Source organism: Bombus flavifrons, chromosome 11 (genome assembly GCF_040668555.2).
Source record: "Bombus flavifrons isolate JBK064 chromosome 11, iyBomFlav1_principal, whole genome shotgun sequence".
In the NCBI taxonomy this organism is placed as follows: domain Eukaryota; kingdom Metazoa; phylum Arthropoda; class Insecta; order Hymenoptera; family Apidae; genus Bombus; species Bombus flavifrons.
Window position 1 is genome coordinate 2,181,140 of NC_138452.1, and position 23,353 is coordinate 2,204,492.

Below are 23,353 nucleotides of genomic sequence, written 5' to 3' on the forward strand. Positions count from 1 at the left end.
TCGTGAAACCGGCCTAAAGAGTAAAATTTCAAATGTTATGCAGGCTATTAAATATAGTAATAGCCTACAAGTGCGACAAGTTAACAGCACAAATGATTGTGCTAATGTAAATCATGCAACAACGAAGTTTCGTACGCATATTTGGTATCACGCAGTACGATGCCTCACCGAATTCAGTGGAGAAAGCTTCGTACAATTTCCAAGTTTCCTCGACCTAGTTGAATTGCCCAGAATTACAGAGCACTACAATAAATTACCATGGTCAGCCCCGTACGTCATCAACTATTTAATTCTGTTTAGTATCTCCGAGAAATAATTCACCGTTCTTCAGGATATTCTCCGTCGTTCTTCCTTTTTGTTATTCCATCTTATACCTACAATTTCTTCATGAGTTACAATACTTTGCTACGGTAACGCGCTTCGTTCATAAACTTCTTAATCCTAGCGATGTCTGATTAGTCGACACGCATTCTCGCATCGCCGAAACTTTCGTAACGCGATCGCGGTTTTAATTGTCACGATGAGAAGAGCCGTCTGTTCGTCTTTATTTCTCTCACAGTTGGAGACGGCCGGAAAGCGGCGACATTAAAGTTACCAGAGCGTCGTTTATCTTGCGACCACCGCGCCTCGTCTCTCTCCGTTTCTTACTTCTTTCTTATACAAATGCTACTTGTTCCTCGCTAACTACGTACGCGGAAGTTTCTCGCCAGTTGAATAACTTTTGTATCGCGACGAGATGAATATGAATGTCTGTGGACACAAAGAGAGCGAGGGCCAACTTGTTAGGACGGGTTTGCATTGATTCTCCCTTTTCCAAGACCGGCAGTGATACTTTTTTCGCCGGCCATTCTCGGGACGAATCGAAAGGGAAACTTTACCAACGAGAGAGCGCCAAATTCGCCTCAGGCGGATGCCGTTTCGCGCCTCATCGTCATCCCTGTTGCCTCGTAAATTTATATAGTCTCGTTTTTATTTTCGCACGCTCTTCCCCAAACATCGTTTGCATACCATCTTTCTGACGCATAGATAATTTCGACTTTTCGCCTAATCCGCTATTGTGTTGATAGTTACGCGTGAATGAAGCTTTCGTTTCATTCACTGAGAAATTGTAGTTGATGTTTGCAAGAAACACAGAAGTTTCCATGAACTATGAAGTTCATTAGCAATGTTCGTCATCAATCATAGTCTTGGTAAATGTGCCTCATGAAAGGATACGCCATCATTCTTCATTCTCAATATAGTTATTCAGAGAGTTCTGACGAAGCTCCCCCGTTGAATCGCTGTTACATCTCTCGTAACAGACACGTTTCCTGTATATCTTCTATTTTTTTTCCTTCATACGCTTTTCAACGGGCTTCTTTCACACGTCTAATTTTTCTCGCGCCTCGCTCGACCCTATCAGATCTGATTTCGAAAAGGGATCGCGACGCGTTATTAGTTATTTATAGGAGCAACCGACCAAGAGAAAAGGTTGGCGCCGCGATGAGAAACAGGAAAGAGCGAAATATGAAATGCTTATGCGAGCACGACGGCCGAGTAACATAAAACGCGTTTTTACGTGGGCTGTCCTTCAAAAGAAGTCATCCATTTGAACGCATAGTGCGCGAAACCCGACATACCCGCAGGATAATTATCGTCTCTTCTCTTTCCAAGAATCCACGCAGCGAAGGAAAAAGCGACCAAGGGTGAGGAGTGTCGTGAATCGCTCTCACGATGACGTCTATTTGCGTTGAATTCATAGCCTGAGCTTGTGTACTGCTTTGACAATTTAATGTTTCGTTTATGGAAGTTACTAAAACGTGCGCATGTATGTGTTATGAGTGTCATTCAAATAGAATTCAGTGATAAATGAAAAGGGCACAGTTTATTTCCAGTTCGATAGTTCACGGTTTTCTAACAAATATCATCACAGTGGTTTCAAATTTTAGTAATATGATCATGACAGTCGTGTCTCGATACAATGCCAGAGAAGTTTCAAAATTGTAAAACGTTAATAATACACTCATATATATGTATAAAAGTTTGCGATGAGTATTTCAAAAGTTTCAAAAATTAGTCTATTCTAGATCTAGCTGTTTCACAATTTATAGATGCAAGATAGAGATACGGTTAGAAATGGATACCTCTATTTTTTAGGCCGTTGAAACCAAGTTTCGGGTATATCTAAAATTTCTCCTGATCCCGGCGCTATCTATCTCTGACTAACGTGTCTACCGTAACACACATATAGAGTATCTATTCCGGAACGAATCGACGTACCACGTACATATTTGGAAGAATTCCTTGTATGAGGTCAACATCCATTTCTGTCGATTCTTATTTATCCAGATTACACCCAGACGAACATAAAAGTTTATGCCCAGTTTTCGTGTGATAAAGTGATTCAGCAAGCATCCCTCGCACGTATCGGCTCTCATACTGCGTGCACCGGCAACATCAGCTTTTTTACGAAAAGGAAGGGAGAGAGAGAGAGAGAGAGAAATCTGATTGGGCAAAGGAAGATATTCCGTAGGAAATGCAGCCAGAAGCCCGGGGAATCGTAAACGGGGCTCGCTGGACCGAAATCTTGACCGAACCCTGAGGCCGTTCAGCATATTCGACCGCAAAACAATAAACGCAGTCGTCCTTCTCGGTAATCTTGACATCGATAATTTCGCAGAAGCGCGTGGGAGAACCCTACGGCAGCGTGGCCCAAGCTCAAGGCGGTCGAACAGCACAGCCGCGAAAAAAGAATCGCAATTTTCTCTTCAGAATCGCACACATACCCCGCGGCTGCAACTCGAGCCTCAACCTTCGTTTCCTACTCCATCCGAACCTTCCCGTTCTTTCTTTATATATTGCGAGATCTTTTTCGGCATAAATGCAATCTCGATCGGCGCATCGACAACTTTTCTTCGATCGTTTAAAACGTTTCGTAATCACAGTGGTAAGGAATCCTTTGGTTAGTTCTCTTCTCTCGATTTCTTACCGTAGATTAAATTTACTCAATACGCCTTTATGCGTTCCTTTGCTGACAAACGGTCTGCGGCAACACCTGAAGGTTCACGCCAGGTATCAGACGTCTCGACGTTAATATATGTGCCTCCAGAGGAATCCTTTCGACCTGCAGTTTGACTATTCAAACGACACCTTGACTTTCTTTCTCTATTGAAATAGTTTATATAGTTGTATAATATTTTCAATAATATTCAACTTGTTGAGTTAGATTAAGAAGGCTTAATATTCAGTTTAATTATCATCGGTGTGAAAATGTTCAGTTTTTTTTTTTTTTAAGTAAAAGGGAAACGAGATGACGGTAGTTTGAGAAACTATTTCATCTGTACACGATCGTTTAAAACGGCAATAGTTTCGCTCATTTCGCCGGCGAACACGGCTCCGATTCCGAAAATCGTTTCCCTGGATTATCTTTGTCACGCGAATTGTTGGAGGAAACTCGGCCGAAGACAGTTGCAATTAGAAAAACAATTTGGAGGCTGGCAGTCCGGCAATAGCAAGCGTGTACCGCGCTAAATACCACGTTCCTCCATTAACGGGTATAGACAGATCTGTACAGTTCCATCCAGTTTCGTGCAGCGTCGGATGAATTCCCAGTCGTATTATGTGGCGGCCAACCTGTACAGAGCGTTAACATTTGAGAAGTTTTGAGGAAACATTAACTCGTGCGTGTACGGCTAACAGCATCCACCTCTATACCCTTATTCAATCTCGATTCGTTTCTACCCTCTTCGTACCCATACCATGTATGGATCGTTGTATGTTTGCGACCGTTTTTCCTATATATAGCCGCAAACTGCTGTAATAAAGTTGATTAAAATTTCAAAGTGACTGTATTATATAACCTGGAAATCCTTCGAACTCTGGAATAAACGCGAAGTCGGTTTATTTTTATAGGGTGGAAAAGTTTCCTCGTTTCGATGCACCTGAACAGCTAACGCAAAGAATTACGCCCGTTTAACCAAGCATCTTTAAATTACTTTGCAGGTTCGTTTACCCAAGGGACAAGACACGCTACTTTGGTGTCGCGTTCTAAGGATGCCAAACATTGATCACAAACACCACGTCGTGAAGGTAAGTTCTCCTCGTAACTGTAACCTACTTACTCTTAACCCTGCTCGTGCCGCGTCTTACGCATCTAACCCATCTAAACTTGATTAAACCGTGAGCGTATGAACAGATTCTCGTCGACGTGGAAGCCGTCGAGCACCAGAGATCTCAGTCAGTTTGTCGACTGGAAATCCTTGCAAGTATCTTCCAAGGTCCGGGAACGATCGTTTCGTCGGTCGGTTTACGGTTAATGTCAAGAGTCAAGAGCCCCTCCATTAGAACGAACGACTGATGAAACCGTATAAATCGCGCTTCCGGCAGATACAACGCGAATTCTTTTCTTTTACGAACACATCATCGCGTTGCTTTCACGCGTATATGGCAAAGTATCTTTACATGGTTCGAGAGGTCTGTCATTCGCGCGAAATCATTCGTCGAGTTTGATCTCTATTTCCAATCGTGATGTTCGAAAATTCCGATAACGCTTCGTGGTTTTGATATATCTATTTCTAAACGACCGATCGACGAGGACGTGTGACAGTCGACCTGTAAAATCGAGTAACCGCGACTTGTTTTCCATCAGTAAAACGCACCAGCGAAAAGTATTTTCTGGTCTTATTTGAATTTGCTCGGACATCATACCTATATGTATATTTATCGTTATTATATATATTTCATCACCGCGCTAATGTTAATCTTGCGCATGAAGCAGCGGAATGACATGAGGTGCTCGGATCTAACTCGATTATTGATTGGGAAAACAGAATAAAACAGAAATGGACGGGTAACACGATATTTCCTAGTAGTTGTGATACGTAACATTGGAACAATATTTCTGTATGAATCGTTGGCGACTACGTCACGTAATGCTATTACGTTGCGATTCTCGTCTAACGAAGTCGCGAGAACGACCGTTCTATGTGAAAGTTAGCCTTTATCGAGGTATAGCGTATGTTCGTCAATAGGCAACACATGCTTAAAATTTCTGCGATTCATACCGATTCAAAGACACACGTCGATTCGTTGAAAAGATCCTTGATTTATCGAAGATAACTTTTCATCCATTCGTAAACGCTGATACGTGCGCGATGAATTAAGTTCTTCCAAGTCAGCAGCGCGAGCCGTTCTTTTTTTTTTCCTCTCTCCCGCTTTCTTCCTTCTTCTTATTTGACAGGTGTTGAACTGAGCGCGCATGGACTCTTCCTTTTTCAGTACGAGCCGGTGATACAACCCGGAAGTCACGATTACCTGCATCACATGACTTTGTACGAGTGTCGTAGAGATCAGGCGCTATTGGAGTCCGCCGCGAAGACGTCCGGCAGTGTTTGTTACGAGCCCAATCAGCCGTCTCTTGAGTGTAACACAATCGCGGCTATCTGGAGCCTTGGTTCTGAGGTATGCTACGTGACACATTTAAATGTAAATGAAGAATTAAATAAATTTCCCATCCGACGCGGATATCGGTTCGAGATATAATTTCACTCGAATTAGAAAGTGAACAATTGGATTCGTTTCGGTTCAAGCGATTCTGAAAAGAGAAATTAAATGCAAATTGCTAAATCGATTCGAGCCATGGTATCAAACAATGTAACTTTGATGTTGAAATATTGTTTAAAAAGACACTTGGCAGGTTTAATTGTACTCGTCCAAGAGTCAGAGAGAGAGAGAGAGAGAGAGAGAGAGAGAGAGAGAAGTGCCTTCTTTCTTTTTAAATTATTTTATATGGATGACATTGCTTTCGCATGTACAAACAATTAAATCATGACACGATGTCGCGTATGAGATTACTGGCTGTCCCGCGATCAGTCGCATCTTCTCAGGGTATTCGTGTTACCAGCGCGACCACGAAGAAACGAGTTCGCGACGCTCTCTCGCTCTCCGCATTGGTATGCATTACACAAAACCCAGAATTACCGCGATACTCTCTGCGTTGTACCAGTGTGTCTCTTACGCTTGTCCCAGGATGACGCCAGATTAACATTTGTGGACAATGATTTACCTCGGTGCAATTACCCGCCTCACTGATTCAAATCTCGATTATATTTCAAATATGATTTATACATATAATTAAGCACCTGTGCTTGCTTTACTTTAAACTACACCACACACTAAACATGTTACACACGAAACTTAATCCATAATAAATAACACAATCGATAATGAAAATTCCCTCGACAACGCACGTACATAGGTACTTTCGCGTTGCCTTTAAAAATTCTTCACGCAAATATTTATTCGTAAATCACAGTAATAAAAACTGAAAAGAACCATTTATTCCTAACACAAGCCACCCCATGAACCTTCGACCATCGTCCATAAATCTGACACTCCCGGTTCTCGAATTGTCAGACATGTTCCTAGCCAGCGTATAACGTTCGTCACGGTTTTTCTCGCAGGGCTTCAATTATCCACCGGAGGCCGGTTATGCGCTCGATCCGCACACAGGGCCGCGCTACTACATGTTAGAAACACACTATACGAACCCGCAGATGGATGCATTCATCAGCGACAGCTCTGGCCTGCGTTTGCATTACACGGACAAGCTGCGCACCCACGATGCCGGCATTCTAAGCGTCGGCATCGACCCGAACTGGAGGCATATCATACCACCCGGCCAGCCAGACGTTATCTCCGAAGGTCATTGCATCTCGGATTGTACCGGACACACCATACCCAACAGCGGCATCAACATATTCGCTGTCATTATGCATACTCATCAGCTGGGCAGGAAGGTCCGATTGCGTCAGATAAGGTCTGGCGAGGAGTTGCCACCCATTGCGTCTGACACCAATTACGATCCTAGCTATCAGGAGTATCGGAAGCTGCAGAAGCCCGTCAGGGTCTATCCGGTGAGCGTTTGTTTCTCTCTCGTGATCATCGACCAAGTCGATGGTCGTGTTTCTGCACGATGTTTCTTTCGCAGCGATTTAAATGGCGATCCAAGGAATCGATATGATAAAATTCTTCTAGAGGTGATAGGAAAATGAAGCGTATAGCGATGGAAAAGTTGTGTACTTATTTATTCGGTATTAGCGAAGCATATGGGGTAATCATAGGTGGGTGTATGTGTTTTTGTTACAGGGTGATCATTTAATAGCCGAATGTACATATTCATCTAAATCCAGACAAGCAATCACGCTAGGTGGATTGTCGACGAGGGAAGAAACTTGTTTGGTATCCACGCTTTATTATCCTCGCATCGAGCTGTCGCTTTGCTACTCTCTGCCGTCATTACCGACGGTTCTGCAGAGTTTGGGAATCCAAAAGCTGATGCAGTGAGTATTTGTCGTAACGTTTTCTGTTCGTGTTTGAATATCGACAATAATTTCGATGAGACCTCTCTTGTTTGTTCATTTTGCCAAACTGTTCGCTTTGAAACAAATGAAACAGTTAGGTTGACTTGAATTTCGCGAAATAATCACGCCTGTCGGTTCGTCGGTTGTTTCATTTTTCTTTTTTTTTTTTTATATCGAAAGTTCAAAGACCGTTTGAGATTAATTTACGCGGCAGGTTTGATACCACGTTAATGATCACGACGTATGCCTCTACACACAAAGCAATGACCAGACGTTCGCTCCTTTTACTCTGATTACTTTAAATTGGCAATTAGGGACGGCGATGGCCCGTGCGTCACGACCGCACGACCTGTCGTTAGTTCAACGAGCGTCGGTTATATTGCGCCAGACGCATCGTTTATTGCATTACGTAATGTTACGTGTGTCACGAAGACGCTTCCTGCGACGTGTCACGAACCTTAATGTAACAAGCGTCCTGTTTCACTAAACACACTCCGGCTACATTGAATACCGTAGTTAAATTACTGTTATTACTACCACTAATATCGGCAGGTCGTCGCTAGTTGGATCGTTAACTCCGACAGAGATCATTGTCATCTTTGCGTGACATCGCGACCAAATTGCTGTATCGACCAGAGGCAGGCAAACAACGCTCCTACTTCAAAACCATACACCTGTTACCAATAATGCGATCATTACCGGGCCATCAAACTAATTAGCCCAAATACCTAAACGATCAACTTATTATCATTGTGTAGACGACCATAACCAACGATCTGAACTCCTATTTTTTGTCTTATCCGTTCGAAATCTAGTTCAATCTCAGGACGTTGACTAAAATTTCCTGGTCAAGAAAGAGAGAGGCACACGTAAACGCGTTCCTGTTTTCTTCAAGCCATACACAAAGACTTGCAACAAGCTTTGTTCCGGCAAACGAGCACGCTTTCACGATGCGGGTCACGGGAGCAAAGTCGTCTTCGGGACTGCTGAAACTTCGTCCCTGTAGGACGTGGAATCGAGTCAAGCCGTGACAAACCTTCACGTATCATTCTTTCTCGTTACAGGGGTTCTAGCCCGGTAAAGATTCAAGAACCGCAAAAGTTGTCCGGCATGACATTGGAGGAACGTTTGCTTAGCTACGACTGGGAGACCAGTTTTCAAAGTTTCCGAGAAGCTACTCGAGGAGGCACCTTCAAACCCCTCTGCTGGACGAACAAGGGTGTGCTGCCGGGCACGGAAAACTTGGAAGTCCACTATCCTAGGATTTTGAGGCCGTACGAGGAGGTTAACTTGCCCTGCTCGAAGAAACCTCTCAGAAACAAGTTGTCGATGTTGCTCAGCGAAGATGAGGATATCGGTGCTCCCGTGGATCCTGACAGTGACGAGACAAACGCCGTCGAACGTGGACAATTGGTGCGCAGCAAAGTGTCCCGCAGCAGTGACGGACCAACTGGCGGAAGTTCCTCGACTAGATCGGTACCACCGATGGTCTTAATATTGACCATTTTGGTGGGTGTAATTGGCGCTACGTTCAGGTGAACACTGGTTAGTCGTCTGCACGCTGATCGACCAACCGATCGATTTCGTTTATCTAGGACGGCCGTTTTATCTTCTTGTTGATCGCGCTGGATCGGGGAGGAGATGCATATGTAAGTACGTACCGGTGTGTATCCTCTGACGCGTCACTTAAACTAAACAACTATATTCGTCGTTGATTGGTCGTTGAATGAGGATGGCGGTAGATACCGGGGTTCCCTTTCGCGTTCGTTTCCACGTCTATCCGGTTTGTCCTACTACCGAACGATCGCAATTTTTCTTACGGAGACGATTCGTTTTACGAAGCACATCGAGGAAGAGTTGATCGATGGATCAGCTGGATGGATTACCTCGATCGACGTGGGAAAGAGAAATATTTTTGATGGTTTTGAGTCGTGATCGCGCACGGAACGAATAATGGATGTTGTCGACACGAGACGATCTATTGAAGATTGCCAAATATATTTTCCCCTAATGAACGTCCATCGAAGAGTAGGATCTACGGTGTCCTCATTCAAGGATCAACCTCCCTTTTCGCGATCTCTGCTCTTGCAACTATATTGTTATAACGAATCGCGTACTCGCGCAGGACCATCGTTGGATATCTTTCGACTTCGATCACTCGTCGTTTCTCAGTTTTCACCATCTAATTTTTTTTCAAAATATTGCACATATGATATTGTGTGTGAAAAGCTAAACGTATAAATACCTCTGTATCTACGAGGTACTATTTATCGATCCGTATCGACGCCGGCATAAAAGCAAGCTTTTAGGTTCATTCGCAAGTAATCGATTCAGAATTTAATTCGATTTCATTCGGTTAGTCGCGAAGTATTTCGCTTGAACATGACGCGGGCAAAGGCTGATACGATCAAAGGAAGTCCCTTGAAATCCTGCAAAGAATTGCGTTTCCGTCGTAACGTTAACATAGTCGGCGCTTGCGTCAAAACGGATGGATCTCTCGCCCTTTGACACGATCAGATAAAAGGAACAACGTGAATACGGATGAATCGTGAATCGAAATCCTGAGCGACGAAGTTACTCGTTGCTCCTCTATTTTGTTACTTTCCACTATAGCCCTGTCTGTTATGCACGATCCGGCGTATATTATATTGCGTGAAATATAATACAATAATTTTAGGATCGGTCGTACGTGAATATGAACTTACATACGTGTATAACCTTAATCGATCTTAGCCTACGTTTCTTTGGTTAATAATGTTAAATACGTGACAGCGCACGAGAACGAGAATTGAACGAGAAAGAGTAAAAATACGATACAAGTTTTCTAGTCCATTTTTACAAACAACGGGCTGCGTTTTCAAACTCGACTCGTCGTCTCAAGATAAAAGCAACATAGTGTAAATCGCGAATATGTACTAGCCGATTCTCTCCTTCAGCAGTTCTCGAACGAAAGATATCCAGGAAATTGAAATCCTGTCTATTGTGCGGAATTATTTTGAAGCTTCTAGACTCGAAAGAATTTATATTGTTGGCTGTTTATTTAGCAGGCTGAGAACCAAGCGAATTGAACGCATTCGGGTGGTCTTGACGAAAAGAAAATTTCTAAAGAAGTAGCTTTCAGGCGCAGCTTTCTAGATTTTTCAAAGAGTAATCTCATGGAGAATCGCTTGGTTCCCGCCGGAGTCTGTATATTCTGTTACTATTAGATTTATACGAATAGATACGTTTTTTAGCGGAGACCATATAAACGTTGGTCGATTCGCACTCGGGACTAACAAACCAAGTTTGCAACGTTTTTCACTGTATCGTGGAATTATTTTAGCCTCGTTACGTGTCACTTGACCAACGTTTGTACCATTTCCTTTGTAATATTCTGTACAGTTCCTTAAGTGTAGCTCTCGTTGTTCAGCTGGCTGTTCGTGCCGGAGATTATTTATTTTTTATTTAATTGTATAGAGAAGAAGTTTACTTGTCGCGTTGATACTCTGTTTCGCCCGCGTTTCCACGCGTTAGATATATATGCGTTTTTATATATTCCGCGCGCAACATGTTCGCGAAGCGCGACGGTCGGGAAGCGTACGTTGAGTTTCTTAATGCGTTCTCCACCGCTCGCTGGGGGACACTTGTCACTACGAATGGCACACGCGGTGTTGCATCGATCTCTACGTGATCGATTCCACCAACGGAAGACATGTGCTTCCGTTTCATTGCGACGCCACGCTTTAAAGCGGTGCTTTGACTCCTTGGTAGGCAATCGATAATGATTGTCTCGTCGAGCGTTTGTAATTAATTAACAGCTTTCATAGCTGATTCAGACTTATGAATTGATGATTCAAATAACGATCTATTATTGAAACTATTACTGGAATGTCATGTTTTATTCGACTTATCGAACAATGTAACATTTGAGACAATAAAAGAATTGTTTTAAAGAACAATTTATCATGATCATGTTTAAATGAGAGAACATACGAGGGAAAAATTTACAAATATCGATACAGATGTACGAATATCGGCCAGGAATTATCAATTGCTATTAACATTTTGAAATCACCAACAAGAGTTAGACAATAGAATTGTTTCTTTTTTTCGATAGAGAATTAAATCCAATCTACTTCGCGTAGTTACTTTAAATTGATCCAATTTTTGACCTGTTACAATGTACCCTCATTTGACACTCGTTCAGTCGATTAAGTCTTCGAAGCACCACTTTAATTATTGGGAAAGGAGAAAGAGAGAAGGAGGGAAGGAAGGAATAACATGTATGATGGCGTGCAAGTAGAGGACTTACGCCGGAGCACCGCGATCGATATCTTTGTAGTCAAGAGTCCCTTAATGCGCGCGCTTTTCCTCAATTCTATTTGCATCGGGGGAGAACGCAGGTATCACAGTCGGAGACACGAGAAGCGAAAAGCTTCGTAGGCGCGTACCTCTTTTTCCAGAAAATCACACGAGCGAAATGTCGCGGTTTCGTTTTCCGTGTGTGTCGGTTGTTTTTCATTCTCACATCTGTCTCTCGGTCGTCTGTTAAAATCTCTCGTTTGTTCTGTCGATGTCTTTTAGTACCGATCTCCCACGACTTACGACGACCGATTGTCGATGATAAATCTCTCTCTCTCTCTCTTTCTTTCCCTAGTGTAGAAATATTAAAAAAAAAAAACCTCACTACGTAGTCGGACTAATCGGTAAAAATAATAAGCGCGTAGCCACGTTTTACAATTTAATACTACGATAATTCGTAAATGTCATAGGAGATCTGTGTGTGTAGAGATCGTAGGGAAGTCGAGCGATTATTACCTTCATCCTCGAGGAAAAAAAACGTTACTTTTAAGCGCTGAAGGTCCATTCCTTTCCGATCATACTGCTGTATACTGCCGACGAGTATACTGCCGTGATACTGCCAATCGTCGCTTCGCTAATGTCAGCGTTCCAATTCGAAGTTGTACTCCGTCTTTTTGTTATTATTGTCCCTCTTTTTCTGTTTGTAAACGCTTATAACATGGAACCATCGAGTCAGCACGTACAATATTCACACATTTAAAAATATCCATACGACACGCAGACCTACGTACACAGAAATGAGAACAGAACAAGTCGTTCGAGACTTGTAGATGATGTTAAAACATTGACGAAACAGTACGACGGTGATGCAATTGATCGACGATTGAAGGATAGAAGCAAGATAGTAAACACGTATTGAGAGATGGAACAATTTGAGAAACATTCGATAGAAAGGATCGCTACTTTCCCTCCCTCGAATTTCTTCGCTGCGTGTACGGAATGTATGATCCGCTACGGGATAAGCGATGATTTATCACCGCCGAAAGAACTTGTTATAATCGCGCCGCGCGAGAGGCGAGTAGAGGAAGTCGTTTCGAGACTTCTTCCGTGCTACGATGTCGACGCGCTGGCTTCAGTCTCAGTGGCCGTTCGCTGACGCTGTTATCGCAGGCGTCGCCGTCGTCAGGATGTTTTAGGGGATGTTGCGTGTTGGGAGGGGCTGATAGGAACTGCCGGTGATATGACCAGAACAATCAAGCAAAGTGTCACAACTAAATGTCATTTATGCTGGGATAATTATGTTAGATAAATAGGGAACGATATTACGCATTTATATTCAATGATCTTGCATCGTATGTACGTTAGCTGGTTCGTTATCACGCCGAGATCCCTGGCTTCCATCGAGATTTCGATAAGAAAAACTACTACAAAGGTTACCGTTCCATTGTAATTTTTTCCTAACAGTAAATTACAAACGTGTACGACGTATATACTAGCGAACGATTATATAATGGAACAACGAGGAAGTAACGTGCAGTACCTGAATGGAGAATCGGTACGATTGGTGAAGCATTCACCGATTACTCGCCGATTCAAACTTGAGACATAAACAAATTTGAGCCAAGTCGATAAAATTGACAAGAGAATGGAGAATGGAGATAGAAGAGACGTATGAAAAGTGGCTTTTCGGAGTGCGAGGAGATTAGACATTGAACGAAAACTCGGCGGAACCAGGAAATCGGGAAATGTATGTACTGTATGTAGAAAAGATTAGCGACCATGGTCAACCAATGCCTGTGACCCATTAGCTAGATATTGGGGCACGGTGATCGTGCGAGAAAAAGCAAACGAGTGGACGGGAAAAAAGGAATCGAGCGAATAGCGTGTGCGTGTACATAGGTACCCTGTATATATAGTTTTTAGATTTAAATTACGTCCCGGACTCTTCATAGGCACCTACACACTCGAATTCAGATAGCTGGCTAAATAGTATCTTGTATCTTTATAATTTACATGTAACATGTTGAACTTGTACTCCCCCGCAGTGTGTGCGCGCGTGTGTCCGCGCCTAATGACACGCGCGCTCACGCACGGATCGTACGCGTTACCGGGCGTCCCTATCCTTCCAGACCGCTCTTAGATTTATACCTAATTTACACTGGATATTAACGTCTAAACGCTACACTATCATCTACACTGTAACAAATTGTATTATATTTTATATATATAAATATGTAAATGTTTTTCTAAAACTAGTCTCCACTTTTCATTCGCCTTGCTATATTCTCATTCCTTTCATGATTATTTTAAGTATGTGTTTGTATGTTCAACTCGATATATCAACTTAAACAACTTGTAAATTGTAATTAGGAAAGTAGGAAGAGGACTTTATGTAATAAAAGAAGAAATTTATTGCCAGTCAACGAAGTAACAAGATACTAGGTAAGTACAGTTTCTGTTTTCTCATTAATTTTCAGTGCATTACCAGACAAAGTCTTAGGAAACAGCTTTCTTAGAAACAAACTTAATTTACGTAAACCCTTCTAACTTTTTTAATGGTAACGTAAAAGGACTTTGTTGTCGAGCGATACGCAATGAAACACCCGTGGAGCTTAACAGACCAAAGGAAACTGATGTCAGCCGAAACGTCGCGATCTACAAATTCCTAAATAGCAATCTTCGCTCTTTAAGGTCGAAGCAGTGACGACTCTGTATGTTTCAAGTCGCTAATTTACGTATTACAGAATTTCCCCCCGTCTATCACCAATTTGGCGGCAACATGGCGGAAATACGGCTCACAGGAACGTACCTAGCCATAGAAATGAACGCGTGATATCCAAGCACAGCTCCAAGGGTCGCGGTGGGCCAATAAAATTACCATAACCAACAACAAATCAGCCACCAAGCACACTATCGAGCGCGACACAACTAATTACACGCGCGTATATTAGTTGCAGGCCAGACCCTTCTGAAACCACGGCGGCTTGGAACTGTTCGGCTGTTGCTGGCAGTTTCAATCGGCGGCCCGATCTAACCGTCAGATTACAACGTGGATTTACCAAGGCGTCCAACTCTCTCTCTCTAGTGTTCATTATTCTCTCTCTCTCTTACACAAACGCGCGTGCGCGCGCGCGCACACACACACACACACACACATACTTGGATGATCACTAATGAACAAGTTCCTCGGCTAAGTTCACTAATATTCTGCCTGTACCGACTGCCGACTAATCAAACTTCCGGCCCTTGCGCGTTACCTTAACGAGACAAGCGGTTTCTTTTTTTTATTTCGGAGCTAGGTATATTCGAGAAGCTGAATTCACTAATTGTGAAGGTCCTCCAGGCGTTCTCAGAAGTTTCGGCAGCGGATATTGTGCGAATCCACAGCGATCGTGATACGGAAGCTACCTGCCAAATTTCGTTAACATTATTTACGATAATTTAATTGGACGTGGAGAGTACGACAATGTTTTATGTGTTGTATTATGTGCATGGTAAAAAAAGGTAAAAAGATATTTACAAAATGTGATTTTAGATATCGGGACAATAAAGAAAGTTTATGCATAAAAGTGTTATTTGAGGTTTATCTTTTAAGTTGTAAACTATTTAGCTTTACGATAGAAACACTTTTCCAGCTACGTACAAGCTGAAGAAGCTTTTCTAGTTTAAGAAGTATGTATACTTGTAAAATTAAATTGTTTTTATGACAAGATCCGATTAAAATAAGAATAGATATGAAATGTTTAATGGATGAAATTGATATTGATACGACGCCACAAAGAATAATCACATCTATAGAAAATAATTGACTCTGCAAAAGTGTTCGGTAACATTGGTGTTCGTTTCAATTTACAGGAGTGTGAAAAAGAACTATTGATCTTTTGCTGTGTTTCTCGCCAAGTTTCTCACTGAAAGCACAGCAGAGCGCATTGCACCGTGATCAGGTAAAATAAAACGTGTGTATTCGACTGATAATTTCGATTGATGAGTATTTTCGATATTGCCATATAATTGTTTGCTAACAACCCGTTTTGCTTTATTCAGCCAGTTATAAAACTCGCATTCGTTCAATTTTTGCAACTGCGTTTAAATCCTAACAAATTCATAATATTTTCTTTCAATTATAATACAAACGCGAAGTCATCTATTTCATATTAATCCTTTCTATTCTACTGGAGAAAGAAATGTTAAGCTGTTTGAGAAGTTTGTAGCATTTTTAACAATGGATAAGTATATTTAATGGGATTAGAAGAGAGTTGTTCATCATAAATTTGTGTTGAATATTTGAATGCTAAGCTTGAAGTAAATATTGTTTCTAGTTCAAGAATAGAAGCTGTAACTGATTAATTAAAAAGATTTCATTGTTAGAAACATTCAATAACTATTTGAAGGAGTCTATTGCCAAAAAAGAATAGTTTTTTTTCTGAAAAAGTAAAGCTACATGATAGGAAATGATCGAAATTCAATAAAATATGAAATCCATACAAATACATTGTCTTCAAATATTTTTAAATTTAGTTACGAATTTGTCGAGCAACTCCAACATATTTTATTAATATTTTCGACACCTAAATTCTGTTTGTTCAAGATTGGCTTTATTTGGCTGAGAATAGATTAACGAAGATCCTTAAATGATTAATTACGCCGCAGCCAAGGCTACCCAGTAATCAGCTTGAACTGAAAATTTCCAGCAATTAGCGGCTAGTTCGTTGCTGTTCTAGAATGCACTCAAGCAAGTAGCTCGGTGCAATGTAACTGAGCCATGACGCAACCCAGCCGCCTTGCCGCTTTCGCTCATGTCAGTCGATTATCGAGTTTATTTAAAGTGCGCCAGGTATTATTACATTTCCGTGCGAGAAGTTAATTAAAAGCTGCCAATGAACACGGAAAGCAATATTCCAAGACACACCGACAGCGCGCTAACGAAACTGTTCATGGAAACCGTGCTCAATTGTCGAGGGACGTCAATCTTTTCTAACGATTGTTAGCCGGTTGAGTTAGCCGGCACTGGTACCTGTGATCGATAAACAAACCGTCTCGAGAACGAGCTCTAAGGAAAGCTTAATGAAGCAATATTCGCCCGACGTTTTGCGATGGACGTTTTTTGCCCTCGACAAGCTCGTATCGGTCAGAACATCCTATTTAGAACGATGGATGGGGAAAAATGTCGTAAAGAAACAGTTTCACGACTCGACAGTGAACAAATTGTACTTATACCTGTGTTTGAAAACTGTTCTCTGTTGAGTTTCTTTAAATATTGTTCTTATTATTTCAGTCGAAGAGTAAGTAAGAATTATCAAGGTAAAGTGCTGGTAAGTACTTATGTTAGATATCAACGTCTGTTCGACCAACGTAGGATGGTTTATTTGTGGACGATTTACGAGGATAAAGGTATCGATAGGAAAGATTAAAATGGCTGGACGGTGTGTCGTGTGAGACGAGCAAATGAAAAAGGGCCGAATCTTCGATGGAATCATCGGAGATTGATTAAAAATATAAAAATGGAAAATTGATTTAGTCGACCGTGAGAGATACGAAATAGGTCGAACAATCTCATCTCACGAAATCTCTCGGACATCGGGATTCGTCAGTGTCGAAACAGTGTAGGTTAAAAATATATTTCTATCAGCGATATAGAAGGTAAATATGAACAGAGATGAGGATGTAACCGAGCAAAAAATACTTTAGAAAAATAGATCTGTGTTACTTCGAGAATTACTTATTGTTCGAGTTCTACGAGATAAAAAAATATCATTCTGTTTTACTTTCCATTTTATAATACAAAGAAATTGGCTAGAAAGGAACACGATAAGATAACGATGATAAACGTACGATCGGTTAGCAGCAACAGCAAAGGCCGATCGACGTTCCGCTAGATGCAAATACTGGCTAGTTCCAGGAACCAATCAACGGTTCGCACCGTCATGAAATTTACGTTTTCGTGTGCTGTGTGTTACGCACGGAGACAAGAGAGCGACGAGAACCAATCAGCGTACCTTCGATCAGGTAGCAATAAATATCTAGGGGCCGAAGTATGCGAGCGACGCCTTCAATGAGAACGCGGACTGTGTTTCGGGTTCCCTTCGAACTAGCATCGACTAGCAGCGTCGTCGGTGCCGTTGATTGAAATTTATGTCCGATGGGACCACGCCAATTCCAGCGGCTCGCATGGCAATACCGTCGCGTCGTTGCCTGTCGGCAGATTTTGGCGTTTCCGCGATACACCCAGGAGGATCCAGTCTCGCTAAACTTCTCGTTTCGTCTCGATGTCCGAGCACTCTCGCGTTTACCCAAGTGTTTCGAGATTGAATTCGCTTTTGCCCGCTTCGATTTTCGTATCCCCCGAATCCCTATCCCTTTCACCCCTTTTCTACTCTAGCTTTGCTTCCTCGTTCACCCTAGTGGATATATCCCGGGGATGGTTTATTCTATATTTGTCGCAGAAGGGTATGGGACATTTTGTTTGGGATTTTCTGCCCTAAAAGTGAAAGAGGTTATGCAAGTCGATTGCAAAACGGATCAAGTAAAGGGGGATGCGCTAGATTGCGTAAGAGGTGGACGTTTGGGAAGGTTCGGCTTAACGCTTCGTTTCGTTGCGGTTAAATTCGGAGTTTGCAAATGCACGGCAAAATGGAGGATACATAGGGGTGTTAGATATTGTTCTTAAAATATCGAGCTAAAGTACCGAGCTAAAATTTTATTTCCAGAATTGAAAGCGTTAGTTTAAAAAATTGAAATTGAAATCTGTCACTAGCAACGCGAATTGGATATGTAAGTTGTTTTGCTTCTGTACTGTTTGACGTGTTAATACTATATAATATTACGTTTTTTCGAGAGACATTTCGATAAAGGAAATTACACACTATGTAAAACGAATTCCGGTGAAAATTAGTTTACGATTCAAGATGAAAATGAATTTTTCCAACGAAATTTTTATGTATAGCACGTATGAACAACGTGTATTCAACCATTGCTCACGATGTCCTCCATTATCTTTTTTAACCCAACTATATGCTTGGGTTATTTCACAGCTCGGTAAATTTGACCGATTTTGCAACTGTTGAGCGCCATTTTCGTGTAATTATACGCTGGTCCATTTTGCTTGGCCTCACATTATACAATGTATGAATTGTATCGTGCGAATCCATTGGAATCGCGCTTTGATTCACGGCTCGAATTTAATTTTGCATCTTTATGCGCCTTATTTAATAATTTACTGGAACAATATTTAACTTATAAACATTAACATCGTATTCTATATTATAATGCAAATGAAACAACCGTGCATATTCATTTGACGTACAACATTTAATTAGAATTTTATTCAATTCCTACCTTTTTTGTTAAATGTTTAGCTATTCAATCGTTTAGAAATCTTCTAGAAATTGTATCTATTTAAAATTATGCAGTTTAGATTTAAGTGCGTCATTTTTGCAATTAGCAGTTCAAAAGGGTAGCCCTTAAATTCGCCAACGTTGACGTTAATTTTATATTAAATACAGCACCGCACGTTTCCGCTATAAATTTCAATACCGTGTTTTGCCAGATATTATTTTATAAAGCCAGCCAACAACGGATGCCATATTTAATGCATGTGTTGAACAAAGCCAGGAAGCGCGCTCTGCTCGTGCATACGTGTAGTGGGAAGGTGAAAAATGGTTGACACGAATCGAGCCCAGAAATGCATAAATACAAATATACATTTAGAATTCACCATTTGTAGCGTTGTCAGTCTGCTTTTTAAAATCACTCGACTTCTATATGTATACTTAAACGTCTCGGAATTAAATACATTTTCCATTCCATAATGAAATAAATTTCCTTAATAATATATTCAGTGGCGTTTTGCATAAAGTTCTTTCCCGTTGAAAACAATTTTTACGTAACGTAACGTTTATCTAATTTCTGCGTACGTTTATCTAATAGTAGCTAAAGCTGAAAGAAAAATTACCGACGCGCAATTTTATCTATTATTCGAGATCAGCTACGATTGCATATAATACATATGCATGCATTAAATGAACCATTTGCTCGTTACCGATAATAAATGGTCAATTTGCCCGAAATTGGTCGTGAGATGCGCACAGCTTATTGTACGCATTTATAATGCGCGCCACTTCTGCGAAACGTTGGGAAACTCGAACTTAAGCTCACCAGTTCCGTATAAATCTACCCTCCTCTTTACCGTAACAAAATCCAACTCTACACCGTTGTGATATCGTACACGTTACCATTCTCCCTCATCGTACTCCGCTTTCTATCTTTCTCCTTTCAACGCTGATTCTCTCTTTTAACCTGTTCCGCGTATCCCATTCGCCGACCTACTTTCATCTTCAACAATGAAACTTCGATTGTTTGCCTTGGAAGTTTGATTGTTTAATTAGTCCATAAATTAACATCGAATTATACGTCAAACCGGCTGCATTTCCCTTTACGCAAGATGTTTATGCAAGATATTTCTTTATATCATCGAATTTTCTATCGTGACTTTTTGTAATTTCGATTCCCATTCATTGTTTTCAGCAGCAGCTTGCGATGATTTCGTCCAAGTTGATGACACTTTCTAAAGTTAATATTTTTCTGTGTGCCGCGCACAGTAAAATCAGTCCGCGTGTGGTCAGACGTAACGCACTCTCGGATTCGGCTTCTCGGCTATCGATTAAATAGTCCAGCCTTTTGTATCGATTTAATATTTCTCTGTCGCTGTGTTTATGTTAGTTCAATAACAGGTACGTCGATTTCGAGTTTGTACAGCGGACTAGAAAATCGAGAAGAGCATACAGTGGTAATTGTGGCTTTAATAAAATTTCATAGAACTCGCAAACTGTTAAGAATTCGCGAAAGCAGTTCAAGTTTTAAATTACACTGTTACATACTTATGTATATGAAATAAAAGAAGAAAGATATAACGAATTTAATCGAGACATTGCTCCGCAAACTACGAAGCTTCTCGGTACGTTCCTGTTTTTCTCGTGGCTGCAGATATAACTGCCTGTTTTAAGAACTGAACAGCCCGTTAGCAAGTTACCTTTTTACATCGCGAGGACTGCCAGCCTCTTACAGTAAGTCGAATATTTCGAACCCGCCAGCCTAGCTCGGCGAACTTCCCCGGGAGCATTTCTTTATTTCGCGTTCATCGCGCGATCTTTCTGAAGTTTTGAAACTGCCACGAGCGTGGCGAAACTTATGACTGCCACCGACAGACAGTTAGAAATTAATGAGATATTCGAAAGTTCGAGTTTCGCGTAAAATCGTCCATCTTGTAAACTTATACACCGTGCTCGAAACATTCCATCTTCCTTCAGTCAGTTTCATCCCGCGACCCGATGAACGCCGTTGGCTGGAACATTTGTAAAATTCGCGCGCACGACTTCAACCTGTAGACGCTTTATCCTCTAGCGAGAAATCGCTGGAATAGAGAAAGGCTCTCGATTCAGAGGTGTTTTACGCCTGTCGAAGTAAATCTTCGCCTCGTTTATCTCGTCGCGATTTCGCGGCCGGACGTTACTATTTTTTCCATCGACTTTTCATCCTACTTTTCTCCGGTGCAGTAATCGAATACCGCGGTCCTACCGCTTCGATAACGTTTGTCCTCATGACCTTTTATTTTTGGCACTGGACAAGGAACGAACAATATACGCACACACACGCGCACCACAAGTACGAAAAGTTCGGGTGAAGGACCGAGAAATTTGTGAAATTTATCGATCGTTCGTTTACGCTAAATCACTGGCAGCAAAAGATACTGGACGTCGGAATAATCTGTTCGTGACACTTTTCATGAAGAATTGCATGCATCGATACTGATTTACAGTATCTCGCCTATTCTAGCCCCTTCTCCCTTTGTTCGATCGTTGTTCTCCTTTCAAAAATTCGTCGCCTCGAACTGCCTCGAAAAGTGAACATTGCGAAGAAGAGACACGTGACACGTCGAAAATGAACGTTTCCCGCGAAACGAGCAAAAATTGCATTAAATTCACCGAGTTGGATTTTTGTGGAACGAAAAAAGGGCGGTGGAAAACCGTGGTAAGGTTGCGGTGCAAAGAAAATCACGTGGCAGCGAGTAACGGAAGGACATGATTTTAAAACTTTGTTAAGGGCGAGCATGTCAAAGGTCGGAGTACGTGGTTCTTGTGGTATTTCACATATTTGCATAAGGATTCGCAGTAGCCTTCTTCTCTTCTTCTCGCAATACTCGTTTCCTGTAGATATTTACACTGTTCGAGCGAACAATGGCTGAACGACAATAAAAAGATGCGCGTTATTAAAGTTTTCAATAGGCGAAACGAGAGACTGCGATACGTCGTTCTAGTTCTCTTTTTTTCTTCTTCTTTCAACATGGAATTCAAACAAATCGTTCGAAAGCTTCTGTGTGGAAAGCTGAATATTACTTTACAATTCCTTTCACCGCAAATGTTTCGAAGTTAGTAATTCCCTTCAAGTTTTTCCGTATCCGCTACCAGGTTTCGTTATCTTTTCCTTCCTGCTTTTCCTCATAATAGAGAAACACGCGGATCGTCGTGTTCGCTAAATATTTCAATTGTACACGTTCAATCGACCGTATCCGTTGTTTGCCTTGTATTTCGCGATTTCATGCGCCCCGTTCTCGTAAATGGAACGGCATTATTTATATTTGCACAAATAGGGAAGTCCCAGAACTGTTTCCCCGCTGCTCCTCGATGTAAGAATATTCCGCCGGGCTTTCGAAGACGCTCTTCAAGCGAACTTCGGCTTCGGACGCTTTGTACCATACTCCTCACGACTCTGAATATTTCTCGCTTTCATGGAATAGTCTGGCAACTTTTTCATCGATAGTTTTTCTCTCGCAGAGCCGCATGATTATTCCGTAGTCCGAATTCTATCGACTCGCGTGAATTTAATTAATGCAAAGCCTGAGATTCATAATATATGATATGGAATGGTATTGCCACCGTGAGAACTTTTTGTGATCCTTTCGTAATTTCTATTCTTTTGACGGAGGTCAGCTAAAGTCTACCTGTAAAGAGATCGAAATGAAAAATGAATGATTACGAAAATAGAATATCTGATCGATAGCGCATTATATCGAATGATTTGTAGGTCTTACTTAGAGTAAGCTTCAAGCCCTTACATAAGGATTTTCAATGATCTCCAAGTGGCCTTCAAGTAACTTTCGAGTAACCATAAAGTGATCTTTACGAAATTTCAATCTGTCTTTTATATGATTGTCGAATAAGAACTAGTACTTTGCTATCGACAACATAGTAAAAGAAATATACTTTCTCAAAGAGCTCCATTCCAAGTCAAAAAGAGGACTATGCGAGAAGAAACGTTCTATCCTTTTTAATCCTTCGCATGAAGTTTCATCAAAGGAACGTTCGTCGCAACGGCCCATCCTTGAAGCAGTATGGCGAGTGCAAAGCGATCGGGGACTACCAATCGCCGGCGGGATCGTATGGAAAAGCATGTCCAAGAAGACGTTCGAGAGGAAATAAAGGTGAAACTAGGTTTTCAATAGAAGGCAATAGAAGTAGGGGATAGCAGAAAAAGCGGAAAGCCGCTTGCTGCGAGATGGGTGGTGGTGGTGCAGCAACCGTTCTAGAAATTTATTAGCTTAGGATGCAGTGAACCGCGACACGTCACTGTAAATTAACAGCAAACACAGAAACGAAATGACCTCGGCTTCTCGAACTCTTTTTCTCGCTTGTTATCGTCCTTCGTCCCGTCCTTGTTCCATCTATTCTCGGTTCTTC

At 41.6% G+C, this 23,353-nt stretch overlaps 2 protein-coding genes across 2 annotated transcripts in view; both read left to right on the plus strand.

Annotated features, from left to right (window-relative positions):
- Positions 1-13,821, plus strand: part of olf413 (DBH like monooxygenase olf413) — a 176,068-nt gene extending 162,247 nt beyond the window's left edge. Inside the window, exons 5-9 of the mRNA XM_069123677.1 lie at positions 3,982-4,068; positions 5,257-5,439; positions 6,441-6,893; positions 7,126-7,319; positions 8,405-13,821. Of these exons, the coding sequence (XP_068979778.1) occupies positions 3,982-4,068; positions 5,257-5,439; positions 6,441-6,893; positions 7,126-7,319; positions 8,405-8,879 (1,392 nt within the window). The 3' untranslated portion in view covers positions 8,880-13,821. The remainder of the gene's footprint in view (positions 1-3,981; positions 4,069-5,256; positions 5,440-6,440; positions 6,894-7,125; positions 7,320-8,404) is intronic.
- Timp (Tissue inhibitor of metalloproteases) overlaps positions 1-23,353 on the plus strand; it is a 339,739-nt gene that overhangs the window by 123,301 nt on the left and 193,085 nt on the right. The gene's annotated exons all lie outside the window — the stretch shown is intronic.